The sequence below is a fragment of the Drosophila eugracilis genome, unplaced genomic scaffold, assembly GCF_018153835.1.
Source record: "Drosophila eugracilis isolate 14026-0451.02 unplaced genomic scaffold, ASM1815383v1 contig_2154, whole genome shotgun sequence".
In the NCBI taxonomy this organism is placed as follows: domain Eukaryota; kingdom Metazoa; phylum Arthropoda; class Insecta; order Diptera; family Drosophilidae; genus Drosophila; species Drosophila eugracilis.
Window position 1 is genome coordinate 4,345,987 of NW_024573038.1, and position 20,250 is coordinate 4,366,236.

The following is a 20,250-nucleotide window of genomic DNA, read 5'->3' on the forward strand; positions in this document are numbered from 1 at the left end:
GTTTTTCTTAAAATCAAAAGGTTCGTAAAACTTACGTAAGCGCGACGAAGAATAGTCATAAGGAATATTGCTTCCCTTTTAAAATAAAATAATCCTTTCTTTACAGGCTCTAACTTATACTATTATTTATCGCTGTGTAAACTTTGAAAAGCTGTTATTTGTTTAAGAGAAGGCCGGTCTCTTTGTGAAGCTTTCTCAGTGAACTTTCCTTGTCCACTCTTTACCACTCTCGCCGGCTGCCAATGGTTCTCTTTCTCGCTGCGGCTTATCACTTATCAGCTGTGATGCTGAAGTACATGCGCCATGTGCAGCCGGTAAATAGTGCAACTGCCGCAGTCGCCACCTCTGCTGCTGCCTCTGTCAACGCAAAGCTCTAGTGGGGGCAGCAGCAACTACAACAAAAACAACACCAGCAGCAGAGAGTGCAGCAGTGCAGTCGACGTCGCTGCCGCCGGTCGTTTGGGGCCGTCAGTTGGGTTTTGGGGTCTCGCCGCTCAGTGTCGTCTTGTTGGTTGTCGCGTTCGTGTGCGCGCACTGAGAAAAACGGAACGCCACCGTTGCACTTTCCGTTGCAATTTTGATATATTGTTCGAGTCGCCCGATTTCTAAGTTTTGCCCGTGAAGTGCGTGCATTTAAACACAAAACCAACTATCAAATCGCTTACAAGATACAACCAATTTAAAATATCCAAAGGCAGAAGAGGAAAATTGCCTGCTGTTGGAGGGCATTTGCATTTTGTTTACCTCGATGGCTGTGTGGAGTGCAATTTGACGATTATATAATATAAAACAAAATACAAGAAAATATAGGCAAAACAAATATAAGTGCGCGGCATTCGATTTTAATTGCAAGCAACTACAATAACCACTGAAGAAGAAGAAGAATGAGTTAAAGCGCAACCCTCTCTTTCGCCCGCCGCCCTTCCTCACGCTCTCAGCCCCGTGGGCCATTGCTTTTGTGTTGATCTTTCCTGCAAAATGGCTGCCGGCCGGCTAAATAACGGCAATATTGATATTTGATCGTTAGGGTGGGGAGGGAGAGATGTGAATATAAGTGATTTTCAGGATTCATTTAATATTTTTAGTTATTAGGTTATATATTTTTGACATTATATTTCATTTTATAATGGCAAACAACTTATTTACAGAAATCTTTGTGGTATATTCCACAAAAGTAAATAAACTAATAATTTTATTTTATATTATATATATATTATATATTATATTTTTGACCTTAATCAATAGGATAAATAAAAAAGTGATACCATATTTTCGTTTTAAATGTAACCAAAATTCTTACTCATAATTTTAACGATCAAAAAAGATTGATTTATCCCAAAAGAGAGGATTTTAGCAAACAGCTTTTTCCGATCACCCAATCGTACGGTAACTTCGATCACCGATCAATAGACCTCCCCCAGTCGTCGATCACTGGTCACACATGTCTTATTTTAGTTCGGTTTTAGTTTCGTCGTTTATTTTGTTTTATTTTGTGCTGCCAATTGTCGCAATTGTCGGGTCACGTGTTTGTTGCTGCCGCCAGTTAACTTCTGCTCTCGTTGTAACGGTGCATGTTCGCTGCGTGCGCTTGTGTGGGTGTACGTTGGTGTGTGTGAGTGTCTGTTTGTGAAAGCTTGCATGCTGCGCGTTATTATATTGTTGTTGTTGTTTTTGTTTTTGTTGAGGGAGTCGCTGCATGCAATGTTCTTCTTGCCCTTTCGCACTCTCCCTCACTGTCTCTCTATGTCTATCTCCCTCTGTTTCTATCTTTCTCTACTATTTGTTGTTGTGTTTTATTGTTATTGTTGTTGTTGTGGGTGTGGGAAAGATCAAGGCGCGTATTAAACCCAGAAAACGCAAAAAAAATGCAGTCAAAATGTAGGAAAAACAAAAAAAAATCAGAGGGAAAGCAACGGCAAATAATGGCATTAACAACAAAAGTTCAAAGCCATAAAATTTGGATGCCTGAATTTTTGAATTACTGAAAAAAAGTTTGGCGAATTCTACGTGATTTTCCCTCCACAGAATATAAATAGTTTCTAAGAATTTTTAAAAAATTAACTTTTTTACTTAAAAAAATTATATTAAAATGTAAAATTTGTTTATAAAAGTTTGACTATTAAAGGATTTTAAATTAATAAAAATCTGAAAGTAATTCACACGAAAATAAATAAAGTAGAAAATATATTCTCTAGACTTAACTAATATATTTAAGCCTTGCAATAACATTTGGCATTTAATAAAATTGAACATATTTTTATTTTATTTTTGCAAGACAATAAATTTAGTAAGAACTACTCACAATAACACGGAAGTTTTTGTTATTAAATATTTTGATGGATTTTCATGACATCACCACCACCCGACTTTTCTTCTTCGTTCGTTTTTTGATTGAAAATCTTAAGAAGGTGCTTTCATTTTGGTAAATTAATTTGATGGCTGATGCCATATAAAGTGAGGCAAATTTATTTCAAACAAAGATCTTTTTGCACTCTAAGTACTGCATCCCAATTGTCACTCAGCCGTCACAGTGCCGCCCCTTTTTCCGCCCGTTTCTCACCTACCTTTTCCACTGTTTTCCTCCCTGCCTCTCTCTTTCGCTTTTCACCTCATGGGTTGCACTTTTTTTGCATTTTACGATTGTTCGTTGCGAATCATTGCATTTTAAAGGGGGTAGTGCGGGTGTTATTGCAGCAGCTGCGGATGGAAGGAAGAAAAGGGGAGAGAGAGAGCTGGTGGGGCGGTTGCCGAAGGGGGAAATTGCCTTTTCAAAAGTTCCCCGGGCAAAGTTTAAAATTGCAATTTAATTAATTTCTACCAAACACAACCGAAAACAAAACGAAACAGATCTTTTGCAGTAATATGTTGCCTTTAAATCAATTGGGAAACCAGCAACCAAAGTTAACGCAACGTTTCTAAAACTTAAAGTCTAAATACCAAATAAAAAATAAAAACAAATACAAAATACAAAGTTATAAACAAAACCAAAAGTGGCCTGCAAAACGAAGCAACCAAAACAACCAAGAAATGTGATTCAAAGTGTGCAATGTAACCAAATTATTAGTAAAAACCTAAATAAAAAATAAAACAAAAACCAAAGGAAAGGAAAAGCCGTGAAAAATCAGCGGAAAAACCAAAGCCTGGCCAAATGGAAATCAAGGAATCGGGAAGCCAATCGAATAGCCAACTAGCAGCCAACGTGGCCAATGATTAAGGGAACACTTTGTTAGCCAACTCGTAGTAGCAGCATCCCCCCGTCCACACACATAACACCCAGAACACAGCAACACACAGAACCATTCGACCTCCCTCGCAGCGCTCGATGCCCGGAAAGAAGGCGTTGGAGCAACAATTATAGAATAGACAGTCAGAAAACCACATCAGCATCTGAACTCCGAACTCCGAACTCCCAGCTCTGAACTACTAGCTCCAGCTCCAATTCAATCTCAATCCCGAGCCACAGCCCCCAACATGGACATCAAGATTGAGCAGCAGCAGCAGCAGCAACAACAGCAAGTGGAGCTGGGACCCTGCTCCCCATCGGAGGTGCCCAATGATCCCGGGTAAGTGTGTGGGCATTATATCGGGGATACCCTTTCAGAATGATGAAAAGTGGGAGAAGGCATTTTAGGCAGTTTTGAAGGGTTTTCTGGGGTTTCAAGTTGATACATGATCAAGTTTCCGAAATAAAGAAAGCCTTAATTTGAAGCTTAATTTTTTCTTTTAAGAGACTCCTCCTTATCCCTAAAATTCCTTAAAAGATACTCCATCCGTTTTTCAAGAAAGATTACTCAATATTCCGAAAGGGCATACAAACTTCGAAGTGCCAAAGTAAAGATAAACTTTTTTATTTAGTTTGAGGTCGTGGACGTGGCATTAATTGTTTAAGTTTTAAGTTTGTCATTATTGAAGCTCAGGGCGCCGGAAGGGAATGGAGTGGGGAGTAGCCGTTGGCGAGTGTCCTGGGGGAGTGGTGTCAAGGCAGTTAGAGTTGTTGACAGAAAGTTTTCTATGTCAACTAGGGCCGGAACTGGCCAAAACTGGCCAGAAATGGACGTCGGCCCAGCTGGGGATCCAAGTCTGCGAAACTAATTAGAAAACAATTTGCCAAGGACATCAAAATTCAATTAAAGCCATTCGGCTTAGTGCTTTAGTGCAATGCAGTTACGGCTCTCGGCTCGCTTTCATCCTTCCGGCTACAGTTTATAATCAGTACGATTTTAAACCCTTCACCCCTACCTCTTAGCCCCCTTTGCATTCCACCACATACATACATATATCTGGGGCAAAATAGGTTAAGTTGTGATTGCGGTGTCATATGCAGCAGATTAATTGCGAGCTGCATTGCTGATAATTTGCATCGGTCGGCAGTTGGGCTCTCGGTGGTCGGTGTGCCGTTTGGCTGTCAGAAAGTCAGACTAACAAATGGATGATGATCCACTGATTGGCAGCCAACTAGACTGATTGAAGGTACTGTTTGGCTGGACTTTTGACGCAGCCCATAAAGTGAGCCAATCAAGGGGATAGTCGGTGTTTATGTGTGAATGTTTAGGGAAATAACTGCGATAGTAGCTAAGGATAAACACTGGAAAAGCTAACAAAAATGTTCTAAACTTAAATTTAAAAATTATTTAAAGACTCTAATAACGTGAAACATATCTATGACTATCCAATAAAGCATTAACCTAATTAGAGTCACTTCCTAAAATTGTGCTAACTAAATAAATTATAGCTATTTTGATAAATATTGGTTTATTTTTATGAATTAATAATCTTTTTAAATAAAAATAAATTGCTGCGTTTTTATGACAAAATTTCAATGCAATTTCAAACTGATAAGCAAATTATTTTAAATTAAATAATTTGGCAAGCTATTTAGTTTGAAAGTTTATAAAGTTAAATGTGTTAAATGTTAAAAAGAGATATTAATTTAGTAATATTTATTAAGCTCCATTTGCCCGCCTTAACGAAGTAACTTTCATGAGAAGCGCCGAGAAGGGCTGAACAACTGCTATAAGCCACTTTCCACCAGATAAACCCTTTGTCATTTAAGTTTTCCAGAGAGAAATCCCCTCTCGAAATAGAAAAAAAAAGATAGATATAGGCAAAAGACATAGGTACAACCATATGGCACGGACAGCCGTCGCAATCCATTGAACACGCAATGCCCATAAATTATGCAGTTCATGCATACACATCCCCGAAGATGTACGGTTATAAATATATCTATTATCGAAATGCTGCAAATTGTATAACCCCGAGTGAATTTCAGCACTCCACATGGGGGAGGGGACGAGGCGGTGGAGCTGATTGCAGCTCATCTTGTCTATTTGCATTAGTTTGGCAAACTTGCAACACAGCGCGGCAAGCAAAAATAGGCTGGGCTGGGCTGTCGACTCTTGCCTTTTTCCCTCCAAATCCCTTGCCATCAGTTTTCCTTGTGGCGGGAAAGCGGAGGCCACCGGATAAAAGAAATGGATCACCTGCTGCTCGCTGAGCTCCGACGATGCTGGCAGGTGCAACAACTGCAACTGCAACTGAAACACCAGCAGCTAGTGCAACTCAAGCAAATGCAGATGGTGATGGAGTGTGGTTGTACCTAATGCTAGTGAAGTTTTTACTTGAGAGAAATAAAAATTTTAAGAGTTTTTAATAATTTAGAGAAGTGTTTAAGACCATAGAGTGTGTTCCAATTATATTTTTTAATTAAAAGATATTTTTACTAGGATTTTATTCTGTTTTCTGGATAATTCTGGAAAATTTTCTTAGATGGATTAATACTTTTAACATATCCAAAGTAAGATTTTACATCTTGAGTATCTTTTATCCCTAAAAAGTATCTATCTTTTGCACCTTGTACCCTCCACTAAGTAAATGCGATACCTTTCCCATCACTGATTGCAACATGAAGTTAGGTAAAAGTTTTGTGGCGATGCGAATGGGAAATGTGGCACCTAGCGAATGTTGAATGCATAAATCTTGAATTAATTCAAAATACCTTTTGATGACGCTGCCCAGATACAAACACAGATACAGCTACAGATGCATCCGCCACCGTGGTGCACTGGTATCTGTGGCACTGTATCTTTCTCTATTTTGGTTGTGCAACTTGGCGAATATCGTTGGAAACATGCGAATACAATTCCATTCACAGTTTCGTTGACTGGCGCGGCGATCGCCACGGCTCAGTAATTTTGAACGCTACCGCCCGCTCCTCCTTTCCCCACCTTCCACCACACAACCCGCGCGCTGACGACGCCCCTCGCCACCCACTCTTTTGGCAAACTTTATAAAATCTTTTGAAGGGCCCAAGGAAAATAGAAAATAAAAGAAGACGAGCTGCCTGCTCGGCGCAAAATAGCAAAGTAAATAAACACAAAGGCGAAAGAAAATGAAAATAAAACAAACGGAAAAGCAAAAACCAAAAAACAACACACAAAACTTTGAAATAACTAAATAAATGCCCTGCTATTAATACAATTCACTTTGCCAAAGTATTTTTAGTGCAAATGCAGCAAACATCGAGCGAGAGAGATCGCTTTGTAGAGTGATCGATCTTCGTGATACCTTGTTTATTTCAGCTTAGGATGGAGTCTATCAAATGTTAGATAAGTTTCCTTTAACTTTTTCATAAGCAGTTCTTAATAATCTTATGCATTCAACTCATAGAGAAGGCTTTTCTTAGACCATTTTTGATTGCATTTTTATGACTCTTTTGAAAGGAAATGTTGTAATGAATCTCAATCTATAGATATTATTTGCACAATTTTAAAGACTCCATAATTGAGTTCTGACTTGTTGGTAATATTATAATCTTATCCTCAGTTGTATTTTATCAACTTGAAATTAAGTGGCTTAAAATTATTTTTAAAAGTAATTATAGTTTGCTGATTAGAATAAATTTGGGTTTTGTTTTTGATATATCTTCCAATTTAGTTAGTATTTTAAGTTAGTTAATGGCTTTATTGGTAGTTATAATTTATAAAGCTAATCTCGTAGAGATAAGTTCCGCAATGAGTCATTTCAAAAATGTATAATTCTGCCCAGAACTATTCTGAGAAACATTAATCCCAAGCTAATTAGCTGAAACTCCACCCCAATGACTATAGGAAAGAGTTTTTCCTGAACCATCAGCGGGGTTTGACCCCGTGCAGAATCAACAAGTGCGCCTTTTGGGTGGCTCCCACACCTTCGCATCGCTAATCCCGCCACCGCTACCCTCTCGATCCGCTCAAGAATGCCTCTCATCGGCATGCGAGTCCGACAATTATCCATTAGAACAGAAACGACACGCGGACGTGGACACCAAGTGGAGGAAAGGCCATAGCTAGTGGCGGAGCCAGCGGCAGAAGGCAAGAAATATGCAAACAAAAAATTGGTCCAGGCCCCTGCCTCATTTAACGTGGCCCCAAAAATTGTGCATCGCATCGACAGACGACTGTCAGTGGAATTGCGATTGCTGTTGCCGTTGCCGTTGCCGATGACGATGCCGCTGCCGATTCCGATTGCAATGGCAATTGCAATTGCACTCGCTGCTCTTTTCATAATTGTCGTTTTGTTTCTAGTCCCTGTCTCTGTCGCTCTCCCGGCGCTTGTAATTGCGGCTTTGTTACGTACCGTAAATTGATTCATTGTACGCCGTGCTTTGAGCACGGACTGACCCATTCCCAGTGCCACCACTACCATCACTGCCATCACCGTGTTTGTCTGATATAATTGCTTTCAAATGATTTTGTGTCGTTGTATGCGCACTTTCATATTGCCCGTAGTTTTGTTTGTTTGTTTGTTTGTTGTCCGTAACGTAAACGCAACTGTCATTGTCCCGTAGTCCGTGCTCTGTGCTCCGTACGCCGTATGTTTGCCCGCTGAACGGCTGCTCGTCCGTCCGGCCAATAAGCTTCCATTTTGTATGCATAATGAGGCCTGCGGCAATTTGACTCTAGGACAGCCATTAGCTCAAAGTGCCAGCTTTGTTGGTTAGCATCTCTCCCAGGCGAATATTATTTTACGGCCGAAACACTCATGCTGAAATAATTTACTCAGAGAGATGATTTAAAATTTAACTAAATTTGGATATATGAATGACAACAATGGTTCATAAATCTAAATAGTTCTCACAAAAATGTCAAATTATTAATCTTAAAAAGCCACTTGTTATAAAGTTCTGTCAAAATAAAAAAAAAGTTAAAAATTAAGAAACATAATAAAGCAATTAAGTAAGAATATAAACTATAGCTTACACTCCGTTGTTTATCCCACAATTCCTGGCGATCGTTTATCCTTGTGAAAAGTCAACAGTTGTCCTTTTGCTGCCAATGAAGTGTTTTAAATATGTTAACAAATTGCGAGTTATTGGCTCTCAATGGGACTTAAATGTTTGTTTGCGGGTGAGTTGTGCTTGGGCTTATGTTCCAGCACTGAGCATATGTAAATTGGCCTATTGTTCGCAGAAGCAGTAAGTTGTTATGGCATTTGTGGGTGGATAATGTCTGCCAGATATATATATATATATATATATAGAAAGAGATATAAGTAAGAGGTCCACTTAAACCGCAAGAATGGCAAAAACTTTTGTGCCGGCCCGCGATTGACATTATCAAAATTCAATTTACAATCTTCTCGGAGTCTGACACGCCGTATAAGAAACTTTTCATTTGCTTTAGTTGCACTTTTAAGTAAACAGTTCGATTAAAATGGAGTGACTTGCGGAAGTGGGCGGGCTGTGGGGTTGGCTTCGAGCACAATACTTGGCCTAAAAGTACATTTCCCCACTCTCCCACGGAGCACCATCAATGTACCAATGTACATATATTTTCTCTCTTTTGAAATCAATGCAAGGCTAAGCTAAGAAAGTTTTCCCTCTGCTAAATGCAGTCATAACTTTTGGCAGCGGAATAAAACGTAAACTCTTTTCGGTTAGGAAGTATAAGCCGCCATTAGAAAATGAGTTTAGTGGGAGGAGTGATAGGTGTATGCAGTGGGAAAAATCTTTCAGTTTTTTCGTTGAAATTATTATTATATGAAAACTTGTTGGTTTTTTTTCTTTTTTACTAGCTTAAAGACTGTTGATAAAAAGTTTGTAGATTTTACGAAGGTTTTATACGATTTTACTAAAAATCTCAAAATAAAACTATCTTGATTTCAAATTTTTATAAAAATAATATTTTAATTTTTGGTTCCTTTTGAGATAAAAATATTTGCAATTATTTAACCAAAAATATCTATAAAAAAATTCATGAAAAACGTATTTTCTTAGGGATGTGAAAACCTAAGCAATCTGCATCTCGTTAAGGTCTTTTCTGATTTTATCTCCAGTGTAGCAAACATTACATTGGTCGCCTGTTTGGCGACCCACGCCCCCTGCCCTGGCACCGCCGCCTTTTTAAAACCAGGCGTATGTTATGCAATATAAGACGATAAACGGGAAGAAAGAAATGTGAAAGAAGAACCCAGTGGAACGAACGGAGGAAAGGCAGCGCAAAAGTTTTGCTATCTGTATCGCAGACGGGGCCACAATGCATCCTTTGAACCGCAAAGTGCAGCGGGTTACGGCCTCCTACCCACTGCCACTCCCCTTTCTATACCACCACCCCCTGGCCCCTTCTCTCCGCCTCCACCCCTGGCTGGCAATTCATTATAAATTGCATGTACTGGTAATTGTGTTTGTGTTTTGCAGCAGTAGAATCGCTTTAAATGAGCCGAGCCGAACGAAGCGTATCCCAATTTAGGCTGTGCCACTGCCCCGCCCCGCCCCAATATCTGACCCACAGCCACTGTCCCCCTCCGTCGATGCTCCAGACTCAGTTTTCCCTCTCCACTTTTCGCCCTCCTGTCTTTTCCTCCTTCATATTTAGCTTTCCGCACGATTAAATCGATGCAACTGTAAAGTTCTTTTCTATTACGCTTTTTCGTGCACATTCGCATTACGCACACTATCACAGCCAACACGCACACCCCGCCCAAACACACACACACACATACACACTCACCCACCCGCGCACACATACTGCAGTGGAATAATATGTAAATCGGTTTCAGTGCATTTTTATTGCTGTAAATGAATTCTTCGACTTTCTTTAAGCTAGAGATTTTAAGCTTTGAACATTTTAAAAACCTTTTTATTTAAGTTTAAGTCTTAAGCCTGACTGATTTTATATTTGGATAATCCTTTGAGCTTCTTTATTATTAAATTTAATTTACCCTTTTTTCCATTCGTAATGATTAATGGATGCTTTTTTGACTGAACCTAAAAAATATTATTAAGCCTAACAGGATTATATCTGAATTATTTTATTAAGAACTTTAACTAATTTTCAATTTATAAATCGGTTTTACTTTATCTTTTATATCACTTTTTAAATATTCATCCTAACAAATATAACTTATCAAGGCTTCCCTTTCTTTTAAGACTCTAAATATCCTTTAATTTTTATCACTTTTAAAGAGGTCCTTGATATATTTTTACCACTGTGTCCACATCTCCCATGGCTATCTCTCAGTGGGTGCTACATAAAACATTTTCCTCCGCCTGGCCAACATTTTTAGCCGCCGTTGGCTGGCTTTGTCTGAGGTTCGCTTACCGCTTTCAGACCCCTCCCCTTTCCTTCCCTTTCTCGCCTACATATTTCTGCTCTGTTTTGCGTGTTCTGGCTTCCCCACATATGAACGACGCCGGAGTCACCCACTATGGGAAACCCCCCGTTTGGCGGCCTCCTAACCCCCTGGACCCCCTGTTGCTCTACCACACTCACCATGGGCTGTGCCTTCGAATGTCTCAGACAATTGTCGGCAGCATATTTATGCGCTGGCCCAGCTTTTCACAATTCTACAGCTCGAGTTCCAGCTAAGGCTATAGCTCTCTAGCATTGCGTCAAGTATACGTAATTCTGCACAGAAAGAATCCAGCTATGATTGTAGTTATGGGCTTCTGGACTAAAACTATTGGATTGAAATACATTTTATCTTAATATTTTTATTAAGTAAAGATTATGTTGAAATGCTGTTAATATTGTTTTGATTTTTGGTTAGAACCTTTCAGTTTTTCCTCAAAAGAAGTTTAAATTAGTTTGAGACTTAGTTAAAAGCAATTTATAATACGCCAGCAACTGCCACAATAAAATATAATTCATTTAACTAAGATTTCTTGATTTGCAAGTTTCTGTAAGCTAAAACTAATAATGGCCAATGTCAATCAAGTTAATTAAATAATCTTCTAACTGAAAGTCATTATCAATATTTCAGACCTAAAAAAGTCACTTACCAAAAATTGTGGTGAATGGAAACCTTTTTGGCTTGTAAAATAAATTAAGAAATATATTTAAAAGTCAAATAAAACTCTTAGAAATTTGTATAAAAACTATTAATATTTCATGTTAACACTTAAGATAGTTTAACTAAGAAACAGATTTACCAACTTTAAATACCTTTTATGTTGAAATTTAAACAGGAATAAAAAACATTTACCAAACACTTTTCATAGCAGTGTGAATATGCGGAGTGTCGCTTTTCCCGATGCGTTTTAGTTTTTACTCGTAGTTGTGTGTCCAACGTTTTCCGCTTTTCCCATCCCCCTTCCCCACCACTCCCTTCGATCTCGTAGTGAAAAGGTTGTAACCACGAAGCAATTGCAGTGGTTCCTCCCCGTATTCCTTTTGTTGCCTTTCCCGCTGCTGCTGCTTCTGCTGGATGTTGGTGCATTTTGATGATGTTGTTGATAGCCGCACATGATAGTCATCATCGGGATGTGTATGGGGATTTGCTGTTGTTACCCTGCCCCAGTGGTTGTCGCCGCCGCTGCTGTTGCTTTTGGGCTTTGCGGGAGTCAAATTGTCCAGAGGTTTTTCTGGTTCTCCCAGATACTCCTTCATACATTGCAGACTAGGATTGGAGGAGGTGCTGGTGGGGTCAGGGGGTGAATAATGAAATGTGCGCATTGGTTTGGAGTCCGGGTCTAAGCAGTCTTGGATAAATCGTTTTATAAAAGGTTAAAACTATTACGGGTTGTTGAGAATGTCGGGCAGTTGCTTATTGTTGTCTGCAAAGTGCGGCAGGTATTTATGAATTAAAGGATTGAGTGCTTTTCCAGGAGTTTTAGCAGGACTTTGCAAAGGGAAGGAATTAAATAGATTTTTTTTTATTTATTTCTCAGAGGAGGAACTGACGAGGTTATTTAATGGCTGTAAAAATATAAAATAAATTAAAAATAAGTAGAAAAGAGATTTAATTTTATAATGACTTTAAGTAAAAAATTGTTGAAAAGTGCTCTTGCTTCCGAAATTGTTACTATTATTGTTAAGGCAATTAAAAGGGTTAACAACCTTAAAATAAACAACCTTAAAACTGTCCTATCTTCGCTACTCTAAGTCAGGATATTTAGTAAACAAAAAAGTGCATGGGTAAACAGTTTATTAGCCGCTTATTTCTACTTAAAATTTAAAATAATGTTAAGATAGCAAATATATTTTCTAATAAAGAATATATTAGCTAACAACGCTATGTTGGAATATCTTCAGACAGCTTTAAGACTGTGGGTTATTCGTTTCTTTCTGTTATCATCGACAATTTAAAACTAATTTAAACTAAATCTTAATACAAATATTTTTAGTTTCGTGCCTTAATTATTAATTTCCAAATATTTCTAATAACTTCTGTTATGTTTTAGCCACAAACTTTCTCCCCTTTCTCCACAAACACAAACTATTATGGCCGAATAAAATACAAACACAAGTAACAACTAAATACTGTGGCTATTCAAATGTGGGACTTTATGACAGATTTATGAGCTATTAAGCCGCAAAATTCAAGAACCGCATCTTTAATGTTACTTAATTTAATAGTCTCACTGCTGGGCGCCACATTGTTGCATAATGCGGACTGTCCGCTTTCAAAATGCCACAACTCGGCACCTTTTGGATAGACTCTCTTCCCTCTGCCGCCCTACCCTCATCCAGTATCTGTGAGAATGCCTTTGTATGGGTGTGTGTATCTTCATATATGCCCCTTTGTTGGCCTCTCGACATGCACCCCTCGCCCATCTGCCATGGCACTCCTGTCACCCCATGCCACCACCCACTTCCCGCTTTGTCGCTGCTCACATAATTTGTCATGTGAAAAATTACTAAAGTTACAAGATCTGCACTTTTATTTCCATGTAAGCGGCAAGTCCACGCAGCGGAGATGATGATGATGGGGATGCACTGGGAAAGATAGTTTGGCTTAAGAATTTTGACTATAAAAATAATATTCATTTTTAATCCTTAAAAAACGATTCTTTATAAGTTTAAATATCTGCAAACTTCTTAACACTCTTAAACTTAAGAGTAGCATGAAAGTGCTTTCTGCAATCTGATTTTTGATATATTCAGGTTGATCTTTCTAAACGAAAGGTAAATTTGCATCTGCTTTACCATTTTATTTAAAATTTAGAGTAAAATATGGAAGTTTTTAGAAACGATACATATTTTAAGGATACACCATATTCTCCTTATATTATATTAGTAATTCAAACACTACCGAAAGACAACATTTCTTAAGCTTTCTGTTTCATATTAAAGTGCATTTATACATATAACAAATTAACAATGACAATTTCTCTCTCTGTAGTCAGGGGAAGGGAAGTTTTAGGGGAGTTGTAAGCCGAACAAGAGGCATGCGTGTGGCATGAAGAGGGGTTAGGGAAGGGAAAGGGAAAAGAAGGGCAGATGAAAGGAGAGCAGGGGTAGCTGTTTTGCTATTTTCTTTTTTTTTCGTTACTATTTTGCACATTTTTCTATTCAACAATGAAGCCACAATAGAAAACGTCAACTAGTGCACAGAGAGAAAAGATGATGGGATGGGATAACTAGGGGGGCGTGGCGGCAGGAGGCGGCTTTCTTTAGAACAGAGAGAGATAGTATTATATGCAAATGTAATGCACAAGCGAGAGGGCAACACTTGATGTGCATACAAAGTCTGAACGGATTTTGAATGGCAAACAAGCGGCAAAGCGAGCGGTGACTGCGACTGCAACTGCGGCAGAGGGAGAAACAGAGACAGAGGCTGAGGCAGAATCAGAATCAGCGGCGGGCGCCAAGTATAAAGCCCAGGCCAGGCCCAGGGTAAACCCAAACTGAGCTAGCCAAGCCAGGAACGGGAACTGGGTCCGGGAAACGGGCAAGGGCACGGGCGGGCGCTAAGCAACCACACTGCAAAACCATTGAAAAATTAAAGAGTATTCTTATGCAACTAGAAAAACTCATTAAAAAATAATGTCTAAAGTTAATTTTTTAAGCCAAAAATATTTTCAATCACTTACTTCCTGAGATTCTTAGGTTAAGCCTTCTATGATTGATAAGCCTGCATTGCTCTTTCAATAACTTTCAAAACCTTTTTTCACACTGTGATTTTAAAAACTAACCCCTCTCCGATGAAGCGTTTTAATCCGAATATTTGATGGCGATTTTTCGCTTAGTGTGTGACTGGGACAGACCGTGAATGGGCGCTGACGACTTGCGCATGAATGGCCCAAGTGTGCTGCCTGTCGGTGGGAGAGGGGATATAGGGGGCTGAACGGGTGGGGGGCTATATAGAGAGCGAGCGGATAGACAGACGAAGGCCTATAGAAAAGTGACGTGCGCTTTACAATTATTTCGTAATGCAAGCAAATGTGACCGAGCTGAGCAGAGCAGAGAACGAAAAGCGCCAATAGAAGCTCAGTACACTCGAAAAAGAGGGCTTCTGATTAAATTGGGTTGCCTTTGATTGATTAGGCTTTGAAGAGCATCAAGCAGGCACTGTTAAGCGATTCTGGGTCCCCAAGAACTTACTAAGAAACTCTCAATGGTATGGTAAAGGTGAAAGGAAATAAAATGTCATTTGCAGACCTTAACTGAGGATCTAAGATGTACTTAGGGAGATGTTCACAGTCAAGCTGCCTAGAACCTAGGGACTTAACAGCCTAAATTCCAGACAATCTTCTTCAATATCTACGTATTATTCTCAAACTCATCTTAGTCAAGGATCTGCATACAGATTTATTTCTCAGAGTGCAGATTAGAGTTGGCTCTTAGGCTCAGGCAGTGGGTGACAAATGTCAGTCGGTGGTTGCTCTACTAATCGGACATGTTGCGTTGACTTGTTTATGACTCTGGGCTTAGCAGCCACATACTAGACCACGCAAACCACCCAGTCAACCAAGCAACCAACCCAACGGCCCACTAAGAATGAATTGTCTGAGGGGGCGAACTTGTGGGAAATCTGTAAATAGCTGCGAAAACTGCATAAGCCGGGTAGTGGAAGCCCAAAGCCTGGGGATCTGGATAGACAAAGGCAAATGTCATCAAAGTTGGCACCCGCGGGAAAATGAATGCGAAGCCCGAGGAGCATATGTAAAACAATTGACTAGGGACATCACTGCGTATGCGTAATCTTGTGCAATTTGTTCAGCTGAACTCTTTAAACTGCGTTTTAACGTTGACTTTGACACTTTCCCACCATATTGCCCGCTTCCCCTCCGCTGGATGGCTTTCCATTTGGGTTTTTCTATCTATTTTTCTATTTTGTTTGCAATTACGCGTCACACAGCTGGACACAGCCAAACGCAAAACCAGAGCCTCGGCGCACAGATTTGCAGTGTGGGACAAGGTCGCATTTATTTGGTGCACTTGCAATTGGCCAGAGGTGTGGTTTGGTGGGGTGGTGGCTTGGGTGTCATGCTGCGACCGAAGGTCACCTGCAGTGCGCCCCATGCCCACAGACAATGTTGCCAGTTCGGAATTATTATGAAATGAATACAAATATTTGTGGATCAGTCAGCGGCGTCATCCTTCAATTGGTGGGCAGGTTCGGGGGTTTGTCAATGGGTGCAGTGGAGGGCAGTGAGGCAGATAGATGGTTGACAAAGTGGCCACCGAAATGTGATGGATGATCTCAGCAAGGCAATTAAACAGAAATCTTGGGTTAAAATTATGAAATTTTTGAGTTAAATCATTCAAAAAGTGAAATTTAAGAATTAAGTTTATACTTTTATAAATCCAGCAATTGATTGCACTTAAAAAGTCTTTGATTGTCACATTTCTTCGTTTTAAAAAAATGTCTTTGCCATTTATCAGTTATTTTTTGCATTGTCTCTGCTTCTCCACTTTTCCATGAAGATTGATTATTTGCAAAAGGCAGAGGCCTGAATCGAAGCCAGGCAGAGGAACAGGAAAATTCCAAACGTTGATTAATGACAAATTGTTTTGGCATCGTCTAACGTGCAAAAAGTTTTGGGTTTCCTGTCGAGCTGCAATTCGAGGCCTATTTTCATCGGGGAAAACTGTGCAAATTCAGTCCGAAACGAAACGGTTCTGCAGTGCTGTTACTTTTTGCCTTACCTTGCAGACAGCCCAGCCAGCCCAGCCAGCCCGGCCACCCACTCAACCGTTTTCCACCCATCTGCCACCCCGTTTTCCAGCTGTTGTTGTTGACGCTTCTTCCGTTCTTTGGTTTAGTTTTTCTTTTAGCTTACTTTACGCTTTTGTTGCTGCCGCTGTTGCATTTGTTGCTGCACATTTTATTAACATTTTCATTTAGTTTTTCCCTCTCTTTCTCTCTCTCGCTCTCTTTCTATCTCACTCGCTCTTTGTATTTCCCCTTTCATTGCAATTTGTGTTCCTATGCATTTTTGTGTGTGTTTTACATTCGTTTTCGTGTCGCCAGCAACATTGCCTCCAACTGCATTTGCCACGCCCATCCTACTTGGCGGACCACCACCCACCGCCCAATGACCCACCCACCAGGCCCTCTTAGCCCGGTCCACTTCCCTTTATGCCACTGTTGCGCTCTTTTGCAGTTTGTTGAAGTTTTCATAATCATTGTCGTCGTCGTCGTAGTCGTCGTCGCTGCTTTTCCTCTAGCTACTGTGTATTTCCACCGCCTACTTTCGTTTTGGGCACAGCCTTTGCCTTTTGTTTTCCACACGCTTTCCCTGGGGAAAAGCCTATTTCCATTCGGGGCTCAGTTTGTCGGCGAAGAAAGTTCATAAGTTCATTTCAAGATGGTTTATCGCTTAATTTTCTTTATTTACTTTTATAATTTCTTTAAGATATATGAGTTGTTTGTGAAAAATGGAGATACAGATATATGGCTTTGGAGGGAAATTCACGAACGTTATGTCTTTTTCTTAAAATGTTTTTGTTAAGCATGAATTATAAATTTAGTTTTTGAATTACTTTCTGCTTTGAGAATTACATTTAAGGTTTAAGAAAAATAAGATAAGATGACAAAATTGTGTTCTATGAACTAAACAGCTCTTAATCCATTCATAAACATGACTCTACTTTGGATTTCCATAAAGATAATCATTGGCTAACTTATTAATATATTTCATTATATATCAGACACTTCCTTGTTGAATTTTAAGTTTAGTTTTAAATTCTTTTATAATCTTTTAATACAAATCCAAAAACAAGTAAAGGGACTTAACCTTATTTGCTCATAAAAACCCTTTAAAAAACTGATTTAAATTTGCTTTGAATTAATATTTCATCATAATGAGAAGTGCATCTCAACAGTCTCCTAATTAGGGCCATGCTACTATCATCTTTTTTGTTATATAAGCCGGTGCAGCGGCTGGCTGGAAAATGGGTAAGCAGAAGGAGATAGGGGAAAGGGTAAAGGGGGCTACAAACGAGACAGGGTGGAAAGCTGGGAGTGAGTGGGTGAGATTTCCAGCATGAAAACAATGGCGGGAAAGCGGCTTATTTTCTATGATTTAAATAATGATGAAGACAGCAGACAACAGACACCAGGCAGTGGCAGTAGCGTCGGTAGCTACCGCAACTGGAACTGCAAGTGCCACAGCTGATGATGATTGAGATAATGGTAATAATGACGAGGGCGGGGATGATGAGCTAACTGTCAGACCTACGACAATCTGAGCTACCTTTTCTCCAGTTAAAATGCCAAAGAAGTTCGTCGAGGAAGTGTCCATTGGACGTTGGAGCTGATAAAAGATCGCTCAGCTCCCGCTGTTTGTTTGTTGTCTTTTGGCCAGGCCATAACATTTATCTAGTTTTTTGCTTTTGTTTTTACTTTGCCTTTGAATCTCGTACATATAGCTAATGCCTCATTTATCTTATACCTTCCTTCTCTTGGCTCTGTTTCGTTGCAGAAAAATGTTCATTGGCGGCCTCAGTTGGCAGACAAGTCCAGGTGAGTGAAAAACGAGTTAAGTGAAAATTAGTGGATCTCTGCTAAAAATTGGCTTCTGTCTGATAAAAGAGGTCAATTAGCAGACGAGTTAAGTGGCAATCCTGTGCTAACAAGCCACCAGAAAAGGTGTAAAGTCACTTAAAAACTTTTCGTGACTGGAAAACTATTTTTAAAAATGTTTTAAGAGTGTTTTTAATTATATGTTAGGAGAATAAGAAAGTAAAAGAATAGAAGTTATTTGTTTATTTTAAAAATAATCCTAAATTATTCACATAAATTATAAAATAAATCATTAAAAATATTAATAATAATCTTAATTCAACCATTTTAAAACTCTATTTATCAAAAAAGAGCACAGTTTTATGATATTTTTGAAACAAAAACCAAATATAAATCCAATTTATTAGTTTAGAATGTTACAAAAATGGCAAATTATCTAGAATTTGTGATAGTATTATTACCTTTTTAAAAGTTTTGGAATAATTCCAATGCTTTTTATAAAAATTAAGAACGACCTTTTAAGGTTTTAATCAATCTTACATCTACGTCATAAGAGTGGGTTCTTTTTCGTAATTTTTTAACAGATAAAACCCCAAGTTCAATCTCTCTAACTACTCCCTTTTGATTTCTCAACTGAGAAGTGAATTTCCCAACATCCAAAGATGTTTGTGGACTGAATTTTGTATCTCAATTTGAATGGCCTAGGAATTGATTTGGTTTCAGTTTGTGTTTTATGTGATTTCACATCGAGAACAATGAAACGACAGTCGGGGCTTTGTTTAAATTGGAAATTGTAATTGATCAAATGCTTGAGATTTGCTCCCTTTTTCGAATTTGAATTTGACGTCAATTGCTGGAACGACTTGAGATACGAGAACTGCGGGTGCCGAGACTCAATCTCTGAGAGAATCAGTATTAACCCCTCAGTTAGCCATAGCCGCATAGTTTCATTAGGCTAATCAAAAGGCAAGTTGCCATCAAAGCTCCGGCGGAATGCATATTAACCGAATTTGGAGGGCACTCGAAAAAAAGGGTCTGCAAAGTAGAGATTGCAACCGTCTGGCAAGATGCGCTTGCCTTTTGGGAGCCCTTATATGTAGTATCTGCAGTGCTCACAAAAATCAACAAAAAAAAAAGAATATTAGGAAAGAAGAAAACCCCTTACCATATAGCACATATATATATATATCTACGAGTATATCGCCGCTTTGTGTTGTTGGTGGGGCCCGCTTGTTTTTTGTTTAGCGAAATTGTTGGCTCCGCCCATCATCAGAGTGCCACTCGGCATTACGCTAACATATTATAACCTATAGCGCATATCTACACACAGATATCTCTGTGTGTGTTCGGATATTCACGTATATAGTTGAAGAGTCAATGCGGTCTTTGGTTTGTCTCTTTATTTTAGCCTTTCTCAATGTTTTCCCCGTTCTGGGGCGGGGGCGTTGCGAGGGGCCGGGTTTCCTGTACCTGTGCCAAAAAATTTTCAAATTTTCAAATGGCTTCTTCAATACGAACGAATGCCGCTTTTCCCGCTACCCCCCCTCCTTTCAGTATGAGTGTGTTTTTGCTCGGCTCTTTTGTTATCTTTTGCCATTTCGGTGTCCGATATGTGTGTGTCTTATTTGTTTTTTAATTTTTATTTTCGCTTCTTGGCAGCCGCCAGTTGGCCCCATGGAGCTGGTAAATTAGGCAAAAGCCAAAGGGCCAACACAGAAACTCAGCACAGGGCCAAAAACCGAACCGCTCCCAAAGCCAACCAGAAAAAAAAGAGTCTTTGGCGGAATTCGAGACGGAGCAGAAGTCAATTGGAATGGAAATTGCAGCGAAGGGTCAATGAGTGGCACGTGAGTCGATCAAAAGGCATTCTCGCGAATGGGTGAATTATTATTCTTAAATATTAAGTGGCTGTTCTTGGTTATAGTCTGAGTTTCTTAGATTTTATCCTTAAATAAGTTCGATTATCTGTGAGTAAAACTGATTTGAAAAGGCCTTTCGCGTTAAAGCTGTGTATTTCAAAAGATACTTTTTATTTCTTAGGGATAGTAAACTAAAATTACATAAATTGAACATTAATCA

The 20,250-nt window shown here is 39.2% G+C and overlaps 1 protein-coding gene across 6 annotated transcripts in view; it reads left to right on the top strand.

Moving 5' to 3' along the window:
• The first annotated feature begins 496 nt into the window (after nucleotides 1–496).
• LOC108114094 (RNA-binding protein Musashi homolog Rbp6) overlaps nucleotides 497–20,250 on the top strand; it is a 172,111-nt gene continuing 152,357 nt past the window's right edge. For 3 of the 6 annotated variants that reach the window (XR_001772735.1, XM_017224851.2, XM_017224852.2), the window contains exons 1-3: nucleotides 503–623; nucleotides 2,848–3,563; nucleotides 18,131–18,171. Coding sequence is in view for 5 of the 6 variants with exons in the window: in XM_017224851.2 (XP_017080340.1) it covers nucleotides 3,472–3,563; nucleotides 18,131–18,171 (133 nt within the window). In the remaining variant the exon portion in view is untranslated. Of the gene's footprint in view, nucleotides 889–2,847; nucleotides 3,564–18,130; nucleotides 18,172–20,250 lie in introns of all 6 variants that reach the window. The other 3 variants (XM_017224850.1, XM_017224847.1, XM_017224849.1) reach the window with 3 other exon arrangements.